Here is a 19,992-nt window from a genome sequence, read left to right as displayed (position 1 = left end):
CATTTTAACAAGATCCCTGGGTGATTTGCATGCCCACGAAACATTGAGAGGCATGGAATTCCTGTTGACTCCTCAGCTAAGGGCTAGGGAAGTGAGAACTTGATGGAGGCAGCGTGGGGCACTGGAAGGACACTTGGGATGTGATGGATTTGGAATCAACATTGTGCCTTTTCCCCACTCCCTGTGAGTACCTGCTGTGTGATCATGGGGATATTGCTCAACCTCTCTGAACCTTGTTTTGTCTCTAAACTGGGAATTACAGATTTCATGGTTCTCCTCAAAGCTGCTGTTTCTGAAAAGGACCAGCATGGCTGGGGTTGGCAGCAGGTGCTCGTGAGTGCTGGCACCTTTCCTCCTCCTGAGTAGCCGGGAGAGGCCGACACGTGACCACCGGGGGTCAGAGAAGGCCCAGGAGAGGTCTCCTAGGCCCCTGAGCTCAGAGAGTCCTCCTGAGGCTTCCACCCAGGATGGAAAGGTCGTCTTCAGTGTTTGGTGCTGAGCGCAGACGATGTAAGAGGGGCTTTTTGTCAGCACACAGGGTGGGCATAGTGGAATGTAGGGAACCTCAGACCATCCAGGCTCCAGAGCAGCAGGCTGATGCCCGCATGCAGGACAGAAGCTAGTGAGCGAGGGGAGAGGAATATGGCTCACCTACCAGGTCTGACCACACCTCTTAATTCCCTTCCATGGCACAGCAAAACCCATCATCTTATTAAAGTTCTAGTGCTCTGTCCACTCCTGGACTTGAGGTCAGCAGGTCATTTAGAGTTACTGCCCTGATACTGAGCATCTCTGTTTAGAGATGCTTACAGGGTTATTTTTGAGTGGCTTGTCTGAACACTGATTGGGAAAGGGCAAGAGTTTACTGGAAGACAGGACCTGTAAATTACTGAAACAGTCACTTCTAAAGAAAATCCAAATGTCCACTGAGTCAGTGAACAGATCTAAATTATGAGATGAAATTTATGTTACAGGTTTAAGGTAAAAGTTGGTGCCGATCTCCAGGATGACATCCGTAGATGCCGACTCGTCAGAAACATGATTGGGCCTGAGAAGACACTGGTAAGTACCCTCCCTGGCCGCTGAGAAGCAAGCAGCCTCTTACGAGGCCTCTGCTGTGTCGCTTCTGTCATGTCCAGCTTTTTGCAACCCCATGGATTGTAGCCCACCAGGCTCCTCCGTCCAAGGGGTTCTCTAGGCAAGATTACGGGAGTGGGTTGCCATTTCCTTCTCCAGGAGATCTTCCTGACCCAGGGATCAAACCCACCTCTTATGTCTCCTGCATTGGCAGGCAGTTTCTTTACTAGTGCTACCCGGGAAGCCTCTGGCTAGGGCCAAAACAAGCTGCTTCAAGCGAGGATTAAAGAACATTGGGAATTTTTAACACTGTATGTCAGAGGTACAGCTTTGAGGCCTTGGAGTAGGCAAATCTTAAAAACAGCTGAAAACCAACAAACATAAGTGAGAGGGTGGGTAGTTTTTAACTATTTTATTCTGCAGAACCATTCAGTAAGATGGATTTAGAGATTGTTCCTCTGTGCTAGTGTGGCTGTGCCTGAACAAACAGGTCTCCTATTGGTGCCCCAGTGTGTCAATCATTTAATTCCCTTCTTAACAAATCCGCCCAGCTGCCTTTGAGTAGGTGGGTTTCTGGGAGCCACTGCTCAAGAATCTGTAACTTTTGGTGAGATAAATGTAAGTAAGGATCAGCCACTCCTGTGTATTTTTGTTTATTACATGTAAAATATTTTCCTTAAAGAAAGTCACAGTAAGATAGTCTTAAATTGTTCTGGAAGCATGTTTCATATATTAAAATAGAAGTTTGAGTCCTTGACCTAGGATCAAAAGCTCCATTATTTGTATATGAATTAACACTACTTTTGTCTTCTGAGGTCATCCTCATCTAAATAATTTATGACACAGATCGATTCTGGGTGTACCACTCAGCACATTCTACCAGAGAAATCCGTCTCTGGGTCTGACTTGGCCAAGCATGATGATGTCAGAGACAGAGAAGCCCTTTCTTACCTCTGCACACTCAGCACCTGGCTTCCAGAGGCCTAGACTTGAAATCATCATTTACTTGACTTATTGCAAGTTACTCCTTTGCATGTCAGCTTTCCTCTCTGTAGCATGGGTTAATATGAACTGCCTCATAAAGAGTTATTATGACATTAAATGCGACAGGATCCGTAAAATGCCTGTGCAGTAGGTGCTTAATGAATGATACAGTTGGGGTTATTTATTATCGTGCCAACCAGAGTAGACAATAGCCAGTAAGAGACCATTGAGAACAAACTCAGCATTAACTGTGAGTGATTCAGAATGTGATGAAACAGTTCCTACAAACTATGAACTTTGCAAGACAAATGTATTTTGGTGGTTTCTAAATGCAGGCTGGGCTTCCCAGGTTAAGTGGTAAAGAATCTGCCTGCCAATGCAGGAGACATGAGTTCAGTCCTTGGCTCAGGAAGATCCCCTGGAGGAAATGGCAATGCACTCCTGTATTCTTGCCTGGGAAATCCCATGGACAGAGGAGCCTGGTTGGCTACATGGGGTCACAGAGTCAGACACGACTGAGCATACATGCACAAATGCAGATCAGGCTGGAGCTTCAGAGCCAGCCAGCACTTCTGGGCCCAGCCCAGGGCACTTCTGGATCTCACAGCAGCTCCGAGTGATGCCATCTCCGAGACGGCATGTCAGGCTCATCTCAGCAGCCCCTTTGTTCAGTTACATGCTGGGCCCCACAGTCGTGGCGCTGAGTGACCACGAGTAACAGACAGCACTTCCTCCCTGGAGGCACAGCCCTGCAGCAGGGTCAGCAGTGGGTAAGCCTCCCCATGAAGGGTCTCTCTCCCCTTTCAGATGATGGACGCCAACCAGCGCTGGGACGTGCCCGAGGCCGTGGAGTGGATGACAAAGCTGGCCGAGTTTAAGCCACTGTGGATTGAGGAGCCCACCTCCCCTGACGACATTCTGGGACACGCTGCCATTTCCAAGGTAGAGAAACTGCTGCTGCTAGAGCAGTGGTCTCAGACCCTAGGATTCCTGGGCTTGTTCCCTCTCGCACTGCTATTTATCCTAGAGAGAGTAATCACTAGAAGTTGAAAGGCTACCAGCAACCCAGAGGTCACCAGACCTGATTCCTGTACTTTGTAAATACAGAAATCTAACTGATATTCAGATCTTTTACTCACCCAGACTGAAACAAAGTGGAGGTTTGCTAAGGTCAAGGTCAGGCGGACCCATAGAAGGCTGCCCCTCAGTTTCCCCTAGAGCCCTTGAACCAGGGCAGATCCACCCAAACTGAGGGCCCTCTTGGCTTCTCTCCCCTTCAGGTGTCAGAAGAACTCCGTGCATAAGAATGTGAGAAACATCCTATGTCTCAGGGAGTCTCCCATTAGCTAGGTTCACAGCACTGACTATGAAGCCAGAGGGGGTCACTTATAAAAGAGGAGTCAGGGGGAGGAACAAGCTGTGGGATGTGAACTCGTGATGCCATCAGACCCAGGAGGTCCAGTGCCCCGCTTCTGCGGCACCTGAAACTTCACACAGCTCCAAAGCAGGGCTCTTTCCTTCGGCTCTAAATAGCTGAACAGCCCAAAAATATTTTCAAACATTAGGAGTGTCAGTTCAAAAACAGGAAAGTGACATCAGGTTGCCTTGTATTCACAGGCACTGGCCCCCCTGGGCATCGGCGTGGCCACAGGAGAACAGGTAGGAGACATCTCCTTGGGGTGGCACACACTGGTACTGCCTGGGGACACTGCCCACGAGGCTACACCACCTGTGTTCTGCGATGGGAGGTTTTCTTCATCTAAGAAATGGGGTTACTTTACAGCAAGACATGGTCAAGAGTTTGTAGATTCTTCTACAATTCCTGTGACTCAGGTCACTGATCTTTTTCAAAGTATCTCATCAGAATTTACAAGGCAGCAATGTAAAGCTGCAGGGGTCTAGTAGGCCCCGTTTAAGAAAGTCAGCCTCAAAACTACTTAAACACACAGTGTTCCCTCTCTTTGCTTGTCAACGAGCACAAGCGCCTGCGAAAACCCGCGACAGACTGCCCACGAGCGGCGCTGTGTGAGGGGCGGGTTCTTGGCTCTCCTGGCCAAGGGAGCCGCGCTCTTCTGCCCTGTGTCTGTTTGTCGCCCGGGTCACCTGCTCACCGTGGTCCCTGTATCTCATCCCGATGCTGCTTCTCCCACTTACCAGTGCTGGTGGCGGCCACGCCCTGATAGATGGTCTTTTATGCGACACACAAAAGACTGACACACAGTCTTATGGTCTTTTACATGAGACACACACACACACTTCTGCCAGCAGACTTGTAATGAGGTGAGCAGGCGGTCCCCTCCTGCCTGTCAGGGCTCGCCTCACGCCCAGAGGATGAAGAATGCATACAGTCCAGGCTCCCAGGAGGCCACTGTCGAGTGACTTGGAGTGGGCACGGTGCCAGGTTCACAGACCCTGAAGGCGAGGGCTGACTCTCCTGTTGGTGTGTTTTAATTCTCTTTCCAGTGCCACAATAGAGTGATATTTAAGCAACTCCTGCAGGCGAAAGCCCTGAAGTTTCTGCAGATCGACAGCTGCAGGCTGGGAAGTGTCAACGAGAACCTCTCAGTGTTGCTGATGGCCAAGAAGTTTGAAAGTAAGGGTGCCATGGGGCCGCGGACCAGGCACCATGTCCCCACACATCACATACCCTGCTTCCCTCTGGAGTTGCCATGCTGACGTTTTTCTAACTCAAGCTTAATCAGGCAATCTTTGATTTTCAGTCCTAAATATTAATGATATAATCACCTGCAGACACTAAGAAAAGCCACAGATTCCCCCTTCATACCTCCCCCTCTGCCCTCCTTGGCACTCAGTGGCAACCTGTCTACACTTCTAGTTCCTGTGTGCCCGCACGCTGGGGGAGTTGGCCTCTGTGAACTGGTGCAGCATCTGATCATATTTGACTTCATATCCGTCTCTGCAAGCCTCCAAGACAGGTCAGTGATGTGGCGTTACCGTCAGTACTGCCTCTCAGTCCACAAAGAACCCTGGCCACTTGGCACATCCTAGAACTCAGTTTAGAGACCCAGCTCTAAATATAGTCTTCTTTCTTTTAAAGGGTGGTTTCCTGGTAGCTGTTTTCTAGGTACATAAGTTGGGGGCGGGGGGGTGGGGAAGGGGGAGAGTTGAAACCAAATGCAAACCCAAAACCCAGTTGCTATTTTTGACTTTCTAAAGCCTCGCTTTCATCACATACTGTCTGCCTCTGTCCAGTCTCTTCCCAACGCTGGAGTCTTCATCATCTGGCTGCATCTTTTAGTTCCATCTCATTTCTCAACATGTCCCAGATGAGTTTTAAATTAAATTAGGACAGTCTCCTTCTAGTCACCTGCACACAATACGGTTTTACTATGCTTTTCTTTCTTCCCAGAATTAAATACCGTACTTCAGACATCACTAGGAGTATGTAGTGAGAGCATGAAGACATGCCTGGGAAAGGTGAACATCAAGTTCAGGACTGAGGAGTCTGTCTACGGGGACCTGGGAGGGTCTTACGGGGACTTCTTCTATAAAGCAATATTTGGTTCTTCAGCTGAGTTTTAAAACACCTGAGATTTTAAACTAAAAACCACCACTCCTAGGGTTTTCTGCCTCCCCCATTTCAGTTCTGCAAAACAGAACCAAGGAGGGGGGTGGGTTTCGACCAACCTTGAAAGGTCCTGCAGGTTTTCAGGGATGAGAAAAAGGCTGAAGGGTTTGCCTAGAACCATGGGGTATCAGCCACCCCTAGACCGAGTCCATCTCTCTCAGTGGTGTTCGGCCCTCTGCCCAGCAGCCCATCTAACTGAAGGCATTGTTACTCCAACCTGACTCCTTCCTCCCAGGATGTGTGAATATGTCGACCACCTGCATGAGCATTTCAAGTACCCTGTGCTGATCAGGGAGGCTGCCTACATGCCTCCAAAGGTGAGCCTGCAGTGCCCCCACCCCCAGGCTTCCTCAGAAGGTTTGCCGGCCCCGCCCTACTGTTCTGGAGAGCTAGGACCCCCCCCCCCCCCCCGCCCCGGGCACAAAGCTTGGTCTCCTCTGAGTCTGTTTTCATTATCTAGAAACAAATGGTTCTTTAGTCTTAAGTCCCCAGGCACAAAGGTCAGGGTTTGGGGTGAAATAACCCGACAAGGCTTCTCTCCCAGCAGCCTTTCCCCACTAGCTGGACCTGAAAACACGCACTCCTTGCCCCCCGCCCCGTGCAACAGAACTAAAAACCAGGCACCATCTAGCAAGTTAGCAAAAGGTTTGGACTGCACCTTTTTTTTTTTTTAAATCTGTTTCATTGACCCTCCTGTTCAAGAGATCGGGGCTCATTTTCACCAGCAGAGGTGGAACTAAGGAAGTGTGATTAGTTACCTAACCCTGTGAAGCAGCAGGGCATCTCTCCACCATTTCAAACAAACTGAACTTTTAAAAATGTTAATGCAGTTGCCTCTGGCTGAGACTTAAAAGCATTTCTTGGAGCAGCAGAAGTAAGTAAAATAAATGGCTTTTGTTCTGGGAGGTTATTAACAACTCCATTTTTTGTCTTTGATAGGATGCTGGTTATTCAACAGAAATGAAGGAGGACTCGGTAAAGAGACACCGCTATCCAGATGGTGAAGTCTGGAAGAAGCTTCTAAGTGCTCAAGGGAATTAAGCACTCAGCTCTGACACCTTTTGCTTTAAGTGAAAAGGCTTAAGATTTCTTGGGTCTGGTTTTACAAAAATAGAAGGAAAAAAAAAAAAATCATCCTACCAATCAAGACAAGTTCAGCTAAAAGTCGTACTAACCTCAGGGATCAGCTTAGTCATCATTATTACTTGATTCTTTTAGCAGAAAAAATTCTCCTGTGTAGTATTTAAACAAAAATAGCTCCAATTAATTCAAAGTACAGGAAGATGTTCCTAAATTTTTCATCACACACTGATACCGAGACGTTGAACTGTACTTTGAAAACAAGCATCATGCTGAAATACTTTCTTAATCTTTTTTAAAAAGACACTTGTCATAAGTCAGTGTAATACAGACAGTGCTGCAGCACTGTGCAGTATCTGCTCTGCAACAAAAGTTTAAAAAATCACTGACGGCCCTGAGGTGGCTCAGCCTCTCTCTCTTGCTCAGTGTAAGCCTATTAGAGAATTCACACTGTGCTGAAGCTAATGAGGGTAAAATGGTATCAACTATTTTTATAACCCTTAAAGCCTTTATTCTAGATAATCATTGTTTTTTAATGATAAAGAAAGCCAGAATTAGATGAAACAGAAAAACAGGGTGAACTAGCTTACTCAGCATTTCTAAAATATTCCCTCTCTAAGCCACATCCAAACCAGAACACAGCACATGTGTGTTTATTTAGGAGGGTTCAGTTAATCTACTTTAGGCAGGAACTACACAGATAAATAATAGTTTTAAACATGAACGCAGAACATTTATTGTAGCAAGATATAAAACTTTAAACGTTCATAACCACACTAGGCATTAACATGACGGATGGGTGTTACCCAGCTTGCTCAGATTTAGGGAAATAGTGTATATAATTCTTGAAATGCACTGACCATTTTCCTAAAAACACTATGAAATTTGAATTAATATATATAAATTCTCTTTCCTGTCTTTATTCAAAATCACTGTATGTACAGACACCCTCAGTGAGTCACCCAAACCCAAGGCCTTTTATTACTAAGAGAACAGCACAGCTCTTATTTGCCAGTGGCAACATTCTTAAAAGTTAATGGATAACAACCAACAGATCACTAACACGTTTTGACCTAGATCCTTCGCCTTTAGAGCCCAGTGAACTTTTACCTGGGTATAAATATCCTTCAAACAATGCCTTTAAAAGCACTCTAGACAGCCATTTCCATTTTAATAGTTGGATGAGGATTGTAGCCTTCAATCTGAAAGTCTTCGGCCTGGAAGTCATCGATTGTCTCAACTTTTCGAAGGATTTTGAGCTTGGGGAAAGGCCTTGGTTCTCGCTGCAGCTAAAAACAACATAAGACCATTATCTTCCCAGATCCATACGCCCTGCTTTAATTTTTGCTCCCCATGTCCCTTCATGAAACAAATCACAGTATTTTGCCAGGCAAGTATTATTTTGTAGGGGTGGAATACTGAAGATACCTCGCTCCTCGTTACTAAATGCTGCTGACCCATTCTCTCACCCCGTGGAGAGTGAAGGGTGATCAGTGGATCACATGGTGTCAGGAGCCTTGGTGGTTCACTGGCTTTAAGTTCTTAAATTTGTTAAAAACAAGGCACGGTTTTTTACTTTAAGAAGTAGTTACAGGATGTTTACTTGAGTCCCATGATGCCTAGCCCAACTGTCCCTGGCAGAAAGGACAAGGAAAGAGGACACATGTTGACAACTCACAGGGATGAAGCCAGGACTCCTGGGCTGGACCAGCAGCAAGGAGGACGAGGACACAGGGCATGCCCTCCTCCTCTGTCAGCATGACCAGAGTATCCAGATGAACCCTGGGGTCACCCTCTCCCAGATCTAACCAGAAGGGGCTAAAGGTTTCTGGTTCAAGTTTTTTTCCTTTCCTTCAGAGTTCATTAAGACACTCCTTTTTTTAAATTGCCACTTAAAACATCCTTTGTTGAAAATAAACTGGCTTAAAGGCTTAATAAGACAACACCATAAAACTCCTAGAAGAGAACACGGGTAAAATATTCTGATATAAATCATATCAACGTTTTCTTAGGTCAGTCTCCCAAAGCAATAGAAATAAAAATAAACAAAGGGGACCTAATCTAACTTACAAGCTTTTGCACAGCTTGTAAGATGTGCAAAAGGAAACCATAAAACTAAAAAATCTACAGAAAATATTTGTAAACAATGCAACTGACAACGGCTTAATTTCCAAAATACACAAATAGCTCTGTAATACACTCAACAAGAAAAACCCAATTTCAAAATGGGCGGATGACCTAAAGAGACAGTTCTCCAAAGAAGATACATGAAACAATATTCAACATCACTAATTAGAGAAATGCAAATCAAAGCCAGAATTAGGTTCCACCTCACACCAGTCAAAATGGCCATCATTAAAAAGTATAAAATGCTGGAGAGGGTGTGGAGAAAGGGAATCTTTCTATACTAGTGGGACTGTAAACAGATGCAGCCACTGGTGAAAACAGTATGAAAAGTTCCTCAGGAAACCAAAAATACAATTACCAGATGACCCAGCAATTCCACTCCTGGACATATATCTAGATAAAACTATAATTCAAGGATACATGCACCCCTGTATTCATAGCAGCATTATTCACAATAGCCAAGAGAAGGACACAACCATCAGGTTTGTGCATATGTATATATCTGCACACATGTATATATACAGATACATACACACACATGTACACACAGAATGGAATACTACTCAGCCATAAAAAGAATGAAATGCCATTAGCAGCTACATGGATGGACCCGGAAATCATACTAAGCAAATTCAGAAGGACAAATACCACATGACATCACTGAAGTGTGGGATCTAACGTGATACAAATGAACCTATCCCTGAAGCAGAAACAGTATCATGGACAGAGAAGAGCCTGGTGGTTTCCAAGGGGGAAGGGAGTGGAGGGCTACGATTAGCAAGTACAAACTGATATACATAAAATGGGTAAACAGAACCTACTGTATAGCACAGGAACTACATTCAATGTCCTAGGACAAACCATAATGGGAAAGAATATATACTCGTGCAGTACCTCACAGCACCTGTCACGTTCAGTGTCTGTGGCCACTGGGGCCCATCTGCTGGTCCCTGCCTGTCCATCACCATCCACAGACCTGGAAGACTGTCCTCTTAGCTCCATCAGAGCCTGGAGGAGAACATCTATTACAAGAGGGACACTTCCCATATGGACAAGGTCTCAAGAGAAGGTACCAGACCCCAAAGTGTGACAGGTACATTTCTTACCTGAGTTTTCAGTGGCTCGATGTGATTCAGGTAAATGTGTGCATCTCCCAGAGTGTGCACGAAGTCACCTGGCTAAACCCCAAAGAAGCAAGCGAAACTGTCAAGGCTTTAGTTTGAGTTCCTTTATAACACAGCATGTAAAAACACGTGGGCATGCAGACATTCCAAAGCTCTTCACAAGAAAATTTAACCAGTATTGCTTTTGAGAAAAGTTGATCCAAAGTCATATTAACTGCTCCAGGCAAGTCAGTGAGCAAGCAGTTCATTCATTTACACAGAGCGCATCTAAAGACTACAAAGAGCTGGAATTCTCAGCCATCAGTTCTCCCACGTGACAGGACCTCACAGCCCAGTGTTCTAGGCTAGTCCCCCGCTCCACCCCACCCAGAGCAGCCCACCTTCAGGTCCGTGATGTGTGCGATCATGTAGGTGAGCAGGGCGTAGCTGGCAATGTTGAAGGGCACACCCAGGCCCATGTCCCCCGACCGCTGGTACAACTGGCAGGACAACTCCCCATTCACCACGTAGAACTGGCAGAGGGCGTGGCACGGGGGGAGGGCCATGAGAGGCAGATCTGAGGGGCCAACACGTCCAAGTCAGGAGAGGAGGTGGTTTTTAAGGAACATAACTCTAAGCAAAGCAAAAAGCAGCAGAAGCCAGCTCTTACAGTGGAGATGGTGAGAAGAGCCACTGGGCCAGTGACCCCCACGAACCATTCCCACCCCAGATTGGCATAACGCCGACAGAGACCTGCCCATCACTGTGAGACCTCTGTGGATGTACAAGGACTGCTGAGGCCACCCGCTCTCATCCGAGCTGAAATAAATTACTTGGGCCACCTCCGTGGCACCAAGCCACAAGTACAGGGGGAATTAATTCATTTGCAGGGACCATGAGAGACTGGTGACTCAGGCTCACCCTCCTGTACTCAAATTGCTATCATTAATGCAAAAATTCCACTCAGGCTATTTACTACACCTCAGGAGAACTTAATTTTACAACTGTTTAAAAAGGCTCATAATAGTGAGATGGAGGCGATCTGAAATTCCAACTGTCCCAATTTAAAATGTTAAACTTTCATGGGTATTTTTATAATTAAAGCCCATAAACACAAATTAATTCCATCTGGGCCCAAGGTCGCTCTCTGAAGGTAAAAACGGGGCCACTTGGGAGATGGCCAGGGTCACACGAGCAGCTGTGCAGCTGGGGACAGTTCCCAGGACCACCTCCGACCCGGTACCTCTGCTCAAGGCTCAGTTAGGACACGGGAGGATGACTGGGGCACCATCAACCTTTTGGATTCCAAGCACACAGGATGATTCTTCTGTCGTTAGGGTTGGTTTTGATTGTGTCGATCACTTTTTGCAGTTGATCTACTCCTTGACCTGAATACTCTGCAGAATTGGCAAAAAGAAGAGACCACCGCACATGTGAACCACGGCACCCCAGGAGAGGGCCCCAGGTCACCGAGCACGCTGTCCTCCCCCCGAGGCCCCGCCGGCCCAGTCACACAATATCCAGTGAACAGTACTGATGTCTCATACTTTGCTGGGTTATGTTGAGTCTGGGCTCCTAGGTCTGTCCTCTGGAGCCATAAGTCTATTTTCCCACTACTTAAGAGACTTTTAAATACTTGGCCAGGGTGTCCCTCCTTCCCCTTCTCCTATCGCTAAACCTCCTTCATCCTCAACAATCAGTTTCTTCCAGCGGTCCCCAGGGGACATCGTGTCTGTACCATCGGCGATTCCTGTCCCACTTCACTGCCAGGCAGGGCTGCATCTGCAGTAGAATGTTTCCTACCCTACATGGTCCAACAACCCATGATGAGGATTCCTTTTTGTCATCTAGATACTAGCCTTCCAACATTCCTACCAAAAATTACAATGTAACAGCTAAACTGCTACTGACCTGTAAACATCAGGAAACCTGTCTATTATATACCACCCTGTACTTTTCTCTCATGTCTGGTCTCTGAACTTGCCGCCTCTGAACTGGAAGCTGAGATGTGCAAAGCCTTCCATCTCTATGGTTAAATGTCTATTTGCTGGAGTCAGACTATGCTTGAGTCCAGGAGTTCTTAATTTGGGGAAAGAAAGCCCTGTCACTATCACAGTTCCAGAAAAAGATTTTTAAAAAGATGACCTGTAATGGAACAGTTTTGTGTCTTGATTGTGCTGATGGCTACATAAATCTCCATGGGCTGAAACTGCACACAAATTTGCAAAGCTGGAGAAATCTGTTAAGTGCTGTGGGTTTTACCAATGCTAATTTGTGTGAGAGGTGGTGCCACCAAGTGACAGAGGAGGGTGGGCGTCCAGGAGTGAGATGTTTCATCTCCACCCCACCAGGGTGGGGAGGAGAGGGCGATGAAGACGGGTGCTGTCACATCAGCGCCACCGGCAGCGTGCTGGGTGGTTCAGTCTTCAAAAGGAAGATCAAGGTGACCACAGGGCAGTCAGTCCCTGGGACTCATCCCCAGATGAACTTCCAACCTGCCTCCAACACAGCGACCGACCGACCCACCAGGTCACTGTCTGCTGATGAACAAGGTACGGAAGGTGCCCAGACCCACAAGTGCTGACCACCTGGTATGTGACCCGACCCTCCCCCTGGATGCGAAGCAGCCTCTCACAAGGTCCAAGTTATATATCCATTTCCCCATCATCAGCTTCCTATCCCCCAGGCTTCTCTTGCAGCCACAAGACAAACCCAGGCTGTGAAAGGCACTCAGGAAATCCAAGGCCCCCCTCCAGCTCCTCACCTGAATCCATATCTTTGTATTCAGCCCCAAAATGCCTCCACTGGAAGCCATAAACTGGGCCTAAATCCCCTTCAGCTCTGTCGGAGAAGCCCAGGCCATCCAAGAAGTCTCGGGACCCATTGGCATCCCAAATTTTCACTCCCTTGGAAGAGAGTTCCTTAGCGTTGGTGGATCCCTGTAAGAGATGCGGCATCCAGTGAATTCCAAGCCCACAAGTGGGCCTGTGCTGACAGATAGGGGCAGTACCTGACGAGCCCCATCACTAGGCAGGCTGGTCCCAGCCCAGACTTTCCAAAGACCCCCGAGACAGTCTGATCCTTCTTTGCAACTACTCTCTCAAATCCTTTTTCCTATTCTCAACCAGGACTTCTAAACATCTCCAAGTCCTTTCAGTGCTCCCATCTAACAGTTCTGTTTCTTAACTAAATGTGTCTTGTGACTAAGTGTAACACCCCAGAAGGAATCTACTCCACACCCACAATGTGTTTGGTGCGTCTTAGACCTGGTATATAGGATGTTTCCACGGACAGGCCTGATCAGTATTAGCTTTTGTCAAATATGTCAGCCACATACCTTTACAAGATCCACTGTCAAGTTATGTTCATCAACCTGTACTTGCAAAGTACAGGTTGGCGGGTTTTTGTGGGGTTTTTTGTTTTGTTTTTTTGGTGCCAAGTATAAGCTTTATGTTCCTCTTATGTATTTCATCTCATTAGAGGTGGTCCATGTATCCTGATGGTGCATCCAGGTCAAGACCCCATTTGGCCTCTGGGTAGGATGTGCTGTAATGGTTACAAGCAGGCAGTGAGGCCACACACCTGGGTGCTGGGCCTGCTGTCTCCTCACTTCTCCTCTGACCAGCTCCCTGACCCCTCTAGCCTCAGTATCTGCACCCAAGAAAGAGCACAGAAGTAGCAATCACCACCCACATTACTGGGATGAGTAGATAATACAAGCAAATGCTTGGCCCTCAACAGATACGAACCAAGGCACAGACTGCATCTCCCCATCTTGCCCAAAGACACCAGCTGAAGTGTAGGTACGCCAAGTCCTCTATCTTGAGTCACCCATGGAGTAACTATCAGAGGCGGGTCTGCTGTCTTCCTGGTGAGGACTCACTGGAATCCTGCACTCCAGCTTTATGATCAAACAAGTGCATGATCTCTATTTCTGAGCATCTCAGTTCTTCCCTTTCTGTCATTGAGTTTGTATTAATTATTTTCACTTTCAGTGACTCATTTCTTGTTCACTCGTGTTGCTTCAAAAGTCTCCCTCCCCATCCATTCAGCCTGGGCTCTAGCTTATCTGCAAACATCCTCTTCTGAGATCTGTATCCAAACCTCAACCTTTGCTAAAATGCATTGCGGTCTTGGGCCTGCTTTGGCCCAAGACGATACAAGCCACAGAAGAAAGCCCAAGCTTGAGCCCAGCCCAGAAGAGAGCCCATCTCTTTAGGCACCCTGTGAGCAGTGTTGGCCAGAGTCTCAGACCAGTGAGATGAAGGGGAGATGAAGAAGAGATGCAGGGGAGACACAGTTGTGGCCGCTGCCCACCATCACCGTGCTCAGCTTAATACTCAAGAGCCTCTTCTAACTTACCCCCCAGGAGAGCACGGCTGGGATCTATATTCAGTCAGCAATCCCTGTGAGTGCCTACTGTGCGGCAGGCTGTGTTCCAGGGGACGCAACAGCAGACAAGAGAAATTCTCTGCCCTCGTGGAGCTTATAGTACTTTTCTAAACGTCAAAAAATTTTTAAATAAAAATTTTTTAAATGATAGTATTTTATTCATTTGTCTGCCTTCTCCCTTGAAGAGGGTAAAGGGAGAAGACATTATATATATATATAAGATGAGGCTTCTCTAGAGAAAAAACGGAGGAGGAGTGGGGGTAATCATGGTTTTAGATCGGAGGCAGGGAAAACTGAATAGAGAGTTGAAGGTGAGGGTGCTACATAGGGGTAGGGATTCCAAGGAGCAGGAGCGGTGAGTACCAGCCCCAAATGGGGACATCCTGGTGTGCTCAAAGATCAGCAAGGAGGCCAGGGTGAGAGGAGCAGAGCAAGCATGACTCTGGCTGAGGCCAGAGCAGAGACAGGACTGTAAGGACCTTGAATAAAACAGGAGCCACTAAAGACTTTAGGCCAAGGAGTGACATGATGCACTTTTAAAAGGATTTTGCTGGTGCTGTACTGACAACAGATTGTTGACTTCCAATAGCAGCAACTTCTTTACCTTGATAAACCACAGCAACTCCTCCAAAACACCTTTCCAGAAAACACGTTTGGTTGTCAGCAGAGGAAATTCATCTGGAAAACAGTTTGCCATGTAATTTCAAGATGAGAAGACAGAACATGCCATCCAACTTTTTCTGTAAAAAGAGAGGACATGCCCCAGGAGAGAAGGCCTGGGAACTGACTGCAGAGGAGCTGGAAACCTGTGACTTCTGCCACGTGGGCACCCCCTGATCAGAGTGGGGTTCCCAAGGCTGCAGCCCCAAGTCAGTGACACACTTCAGGTGAGATCACCCTCCTGCACCCCTTGACCACCAGACACAGGAATTTCACACAGAGAGATGGGGCGGGGAGGCCCATGTGGACAGGGAAAGAGCCAGCAGCCACTACCCAGTTAGTGCAAACCCTTCCCAGAGGTTTGAAGAGAACACACAGAATGTGCCCTAGGACACAGCCTGAAGGCTCCTACTGCACGATTACCCTGCCAGGAAGAACGGGCTCACCACCAGGTAACAGCAGATATTGCCCTGGCTAAAAGTGAGTCAGTTCAGTTCAGTCGCTCAGTCGTGTCCGACTCTTTGCGACTCCATGAACCGCAGCATGCCAGGCCTCCCCGTCCATCACCAACTCCTGGAGTCCACCCAAACCCATGTATGTCCATGGAGTTGGTGATGCCATCCAGCCATCTCATCCTCTGTCGTCCCCTTCTCCTCCTGCCCTCAATCTTTCCCAGCATCAGGGTCTTTTCAAATGAGTCAGCTCTTCACATCAGGTGGCCAAAGTATTGGAGTTTCAGCTTCAACATCAGTCCTTCCAATGAACACCCAGAACTGATCTCCTTCAGGATGGACTGGTTGGGTCTCCTTGCAGTCCAAGGGACTCTCTTAGTTCTTAAATATTTGCAAAGAAAATTAACCTTTATTTATATATTTTTTAAATTTTTGTTTCCTTTTTTCTTTTTGAACTTTTTATTTCATACTGGGGTATAGCCGATGAACAATGTTATGATAGTTTCAGACAAACAGCAAAGAGATTCAGGCATAAAGGTATCCATTCTCCCCCACCTCCCCTCCCATCCAGGCTGCTCCCTAACATTGAGCACAGTTCCATGTGTTATAGTTCTGTGTTAACAGATCCTTGTTGGTTATCCATTTTGTATGTGGGATCCTAGTTCCCCCTATAACAGCTTGAACCCCATGCCCCCTGTACTGTATGGTGTCTTAACCAGGGAGGCCCAGGGAAGCCCTCAACCTTTAATTTTTAACTGAACTAAAAATAGTTATATGTTTAAACACCTGATATGCACAATCCTATCTGATCCTCAATACAATCCTACTTGAGGCTCCATTATGATCTCCATTTTACAGGCACCAGGAGGTGGTAAGTCTGCATCAAACAGCTGCGAAAAATGTAAAAGCTTATCTCTAAATTCAGTACCTATTCAGCCGACTGTACAGGTGATACTCATGTAACAAGGGCAGAGTCTTCAAGCACCTACACTCCCTCCATTTGGGGGATCATTTCCTCCAGTTTGAGCACATGAGGAAGCTGAAGATAGGCGAAGATAACCAACAGCGCCCAAGTCTAAGCAGAGACGCTGGAGTTAAAATGACGCCTGTGGCTCACGGGAAGCTACCATGCAGGAGCTGCAGGAAGGTGAATCCCTCTACTCAAGACAAAACTCCCCAAGCTGTCCAAGCCAATCTGGTCACAGCAGCTCCGGATTTTCCAGTCTCTGCAATGGGTGTGTGGCAGAGGGTTTCTGCCCTGACCTGGGTGCACCTCCTTCAACAGCTGGTCTCCCCACTCACAATCACCCTCCACACCTATTTCACGGACGTTTGTCTGAGGCCGACCCCCATCCCACCTGTTTGTCCCCTGACAGCCTGGCACTAACAACTTCCAAGACACATTTCTCCCCAGGAAAGTGAAAGTCGCTCATTCGCGTCCGTCTCTTTGCGACCCCACGGACTATATATACGGTCCATGGAATTCTCCAGGCCAGAAAACAGGACTGGGTAACCGTTCCTTTCTCCAGGGGATCTTTCCAACCCAGGGATCGAACCCAGGGCTCCCGCATTGCTGGCGGATTCTTCACCAGCTGAGCCACCAGCGAAGCAAAAAAGGGAATTCCCTGGAGGTTCACTGGTTAGGACTCCCCACTTTCGCTGCTGTGGCCCAGGTTCTAAGAACTCGCAAGCCTTGTGGCACGGTCCCCCCCTCACCCCCCCCCAAAAATTAATAAGAACTTCTCCGATTCTCGCGTTTCTGTTTCAAGATTAGGGAGGAAAGCTGGCTCGCTGGACCAGATGGGATAACCGTCACGAGCCCCAAGTTTCCGCCCCTGCTTGCCAACGGTCTCCTCACGCCGAGGCCCCGCCCACGCCACCTGAGCTCCAATTTTTAAAAACAAAGCACAACAGTCAACGCGGAGAGAAGACGAGTGGCGAAAAAGGGGCCTGCAATCAAGGCCTCGGTCAAGCCTGGGCAGATCCTCTCCCGCACTCAAGTCTGGGGCTAGCGCTGCAGAGCCAAGCCCGCTTAGGACAGAGAAAGCATAGCAGGGTGATTAAGAGCCAGAGGGCCTGCTTTTACCTCCCTGCTCCGTCCGTCCAGCCCGTGTGACCTTATGCAAGTTCACGTCTCGAGTCCGAGCCAGTTTCGGCGTCTGTAAAGTGGGGCCAAAGCCATTCCCCTTACTCACGCAGCAGAGGTTAGGGCTAAACGCCCGTCGCTGGGCCCGGCCTGTCCGCAGCGCTCTCCCCACCGCAGCTCCGCGCGCACCGGGCCCGCCCGCCCCCATGACGCGGCCGCCTCACCTCTCAAGTTGTACCGCGCCTGCATCCCGAACACCGACAGGGTGCCAGTGCCGGTGCGGTCATCCCTCCGGAAGCCGCAGCGGAGGATGTGTTCTATCTGCCCCAGGTACTGCAGCTCCCCGTGCGGCGGCGGCGGCCGCGGCTCGGCGCTCTGCTCCTGCACGCCGGGCGGCGACGGCGGGCGCGACGGCTCGGAGCCGGCCGCTGGCATAGTGCTGGTTGCGGGCGCGGCGGCGAGGGCCGTACGGAGGCGGGAACGGCCTCCCAGCGCTTCCCAGGAGTCTCTTTTCCCGCCACAGCGCGAGACTCCGCCCCTTCCTGTGACGCTGCAGTGACGTAGGCCCCACCCGATCCCGCGAGAAACGGCTTGTCGCGTCCCGAGAGGTCGCGGGGCCTTGGGCTGTGGACGCTCTCGCCTTCCTCAATGGCTTGTATTCCATTTTAAAAGTGAAGAACCCTTGGCCTAGAAAGAAATTCTAAAGCTGTATCTTGGTGTGTTGCCTGAGAAAAGCCACTCTTGTTGGAAAGACTTGGGGTCGACCGCGCCTTTCCGTGATAAAAGGAAGCCTGAAACAATTTCCACGTGTTCGTGAAATCGAAAAACAAAACCCTATTTTAGATGTTTCCTACAACTGAGGGGGACTCCCGCAAGTGATTTGCATTTCTATTTTCCCGCATCCTCACTCAAGGCCAGCAGCTGGAGTAAATGAATTAAGGCAGCTTTTGAAGTTAATGACAACCAGCCCTTTTCAGTTTTGCATACCAAATTTTTCAATATTAGTGAAATGTTTATAATATAAACACTGGGTGTAAAATATTTGATAATGCGTTTAAAAGGTACTAATACATGTACATGCAACAGCAGTCTTGAGTCAACTGTGTCTTGAGGGTATAGTAGATGCTCAATAAATTTCTTGCTGCATCTGGGGTTAGGAAGAATGACATGTGGGCTCTGTATGAAACATACTAAACACTATTTCTTTCCGTTCAGTAAAGTCGATGGTTTTTCTTTTTTCTTCCTCCTCTCATCTCAATTTTATTAATAGACAGTAAAGATAGACAAGCAAGATTCTTGAATCTTTCTGCTAAAGGGCACTTCTCAAACTCAAGGTTAAATTGTAACAGGAAAACATTCTGGGAAGACTATTATTTTTCACCCTCGGTTCAATTCAGTTCAGTTCAGTCGCTCAGTCGTGTCCGACTCTTTGCAACCCCATGAATCGCAGCACGCCAGACCTCCCTGTCCATCACCAACTCCTGGCGTTCACTCAGACTCACGTCCATCGAGTCAGTGATGCCATCCAGCCATCTCATCCTCTGTCCCCTTCTCCTCCTGCCCCTAATCCCTCCCAGCATCAGAGTCTTTTTCAATGAGTCAACTCTTCGCATGAGGTGGCCAAAGTACTGGAGTTTCAGCTTCAGCATCAGTCCTTCCAAAGAAATTTCCAGGGCTGATCTCCTTCAGAATGGACTGGTTGGATCTCCTTGCAGTCCAAGGGACTCTCAAGAGTCTTCTCCAGCACCACAGTTCAAAAGCATCGATTCTTCGGCGCTCAGCCTTCTTCACAGTCCAACTCTCACATCCATACATGACAACTGGAAAAACCATAGCCTTGACTAGACGGACCTTTGTTGGCAAAGTAATGTCTCTACTTTTGAATACGCTGTCTAGGTTGGTCATAACTTTCCTTCCAAGGAGTAAGCGTCTTTTAATTTCATGGCTGCAGTCACCGTCTGCAGTGATTTTGGAGCCCAAAAAAATAAAGTCTGACACTGTTTCTACTGTTTTCCCATCTATTTCCCATGAAGTGATGGGACCAGATGCCATGATCTTCATTTTCTGAATGTTGAGTTTTAAGCCAACTTTTTCACTCTCCTCTTTCACTTTCATCAAGAGGCTTTTCAGGTCCTCTTCACTTTCTGCCATAAGGGTGGTATCATCTGCATTACTGAGGTTATTGATATTTCTCCCGGCAATCTTGATTCCAGCTTGTGTTTCTTCCATTCCAGCATTTCTCATGATGTACTTTGCATATAAGTTAAATAAGCAGGGTGACAATACGCTGTATATTTTCACCCTCAGGTCTGCCTAATCTGCTCAGCAAAAACAATGGTGCACTTTTTTTTTTTCCTTTGATCTGTGCCTCTGGCTTGAGATCTCAGTTCCTCAACCAGGGTAGGAAGCTGCCATAGCAGTAAAAGCCTGGAATCCTAACCA

The 19,992-nt window shown here is 47.8% G+C and overlaps 2 protein-coding genes across 6 annotated transcripts in view; one reads left to right on the top strand and one right to left on the bottom strand.

Annotated features, from left to right (window-relative positions):
• Nucleotides 1–19,992, top strand: part of ENOSF1 (enolase superfamily member 1) — a 275,679-nt gene that overhangs the window by 15,716 nt on the left and 239,971 nt on the right. For 3 of the 4 annotated variants that reach the window (XM_061399814.1, XM_061399815.1, XM_061399816.1), the window contains 7 exons: nucleotides 975–1,062; nucleotides 2,869–3,003; nucleotides 3,679–3,720; nucleotides 4,525–4,654; nucleotides 4,898–4,997; nucleotides 5,886–5,967; nucleotides 6,590–7,634. In XM_061399814.1, the coding sequence (XP_061255798.1) occupies nucleotides 975–1,062; nucleotides 2,869–3,003; nucleotides 3,679–3,720; nucleotides 4,525–4,654; nucleotides 4,898–4,997; nucleotides 5,886–5,967; nucleotides 6,590–6,691 (679 nt within the window). In that variant the 3' untranslated portion in view covers nucleotides 6,692–7,634. Of the gene's footprint in view, nucleotides 1–974; nucleotides 1,063–2,868; nucleotides 3,004–3,678; nucleotides 3,721–4,524; nucleotides 4,655–4,897; nucleotides 4,998–5,885; nucleotides 5,968–6,589; nucleotides 7,635–19,992 lie in introns of those variants that run through there. The other variant, XR_009733264.1, reaches the window with a different exon arrangement.
• On the bottom strand, nucleotides 7,439–18,094 carry TYMS (thymidylate synthetase). Of its 2 annotated transcripts, XM_061399817.1 has the most exons (8): nucleotides 17,775–18,091; nucleotides 14,957–15,030; nucleotides 12,725–12,899; nucleotides 11,256–11,357; nucleotides 10,362–10,537; nucleotides 9,964–10,035; nucleotides 9,752–9,865; nucleotides 7,439–8,019 (listed from the first exon to the last, which is right to left on the bottom strand). In XM_061399817.1, exons 1-8 carry the CDS (start codon nucleotides 17,983–17,985, stop codon nucleotides 7,882–7,884), a joined length of 1,062 nt encoding a protein of 353 aa, XP_061255801.1. In that variant the 5' UTR covers nucleotides 17,986–18,091; the 3' UTR covers nucleotides 7,439–7,881. The 2 variants fall into 2 exon arrangements, with proteins under 2 accessions (XP_061255801.1, XP_061255802.1); XM_061399818.1 differs by lacking the exon at nucleotides 9,752–9,865 and having other exon boundaries at nucleotides 17,775–18,094.

This window comes from Bos javanicus, chromosome 24, assembly GCF_032452875.1.
Source record: "Bos javanicus breed banteng chromosome 24, ARS-OSU_banteng_1.0, whole genome shotgun sequence".
In the NCBI taxonomy this organism is placed as follows: Eukaryota; Metazoa; Chordata; class Mammalia; order Artiodactyla; family Bovidae; genus Bos; species Bos javanicus.
The sequence above is the reverse complement of the archived record's forward strand: the minus strand, read 5'-3'. Positions and strand labels throughout refer to the sequence as shown.

Coding starts and splice junctions, on each gene's coding strand:
- TYMS (XM_061399817.1), bottom strand. CDS start 17,985: ATGCCAGCGGCCGGCTCCGAGCCGTCGCGCCCGCCGTCGCCGCCCGGC. Junction 15,031..17,774: donor GGCGCGGTACAACTTGAGAG/GTGAGGCGGCCG, acceptor ACTGTTTTCCAG/ATGAATTTCCTCTGCTGACA. Junction 9,866..9,963: donor TCGAGCCACTGAAAACTCAG/GTAAGAAATGTA, acceptor GTTCTCCTCCAG/GCTCTGATGGAGCTAAGAGG.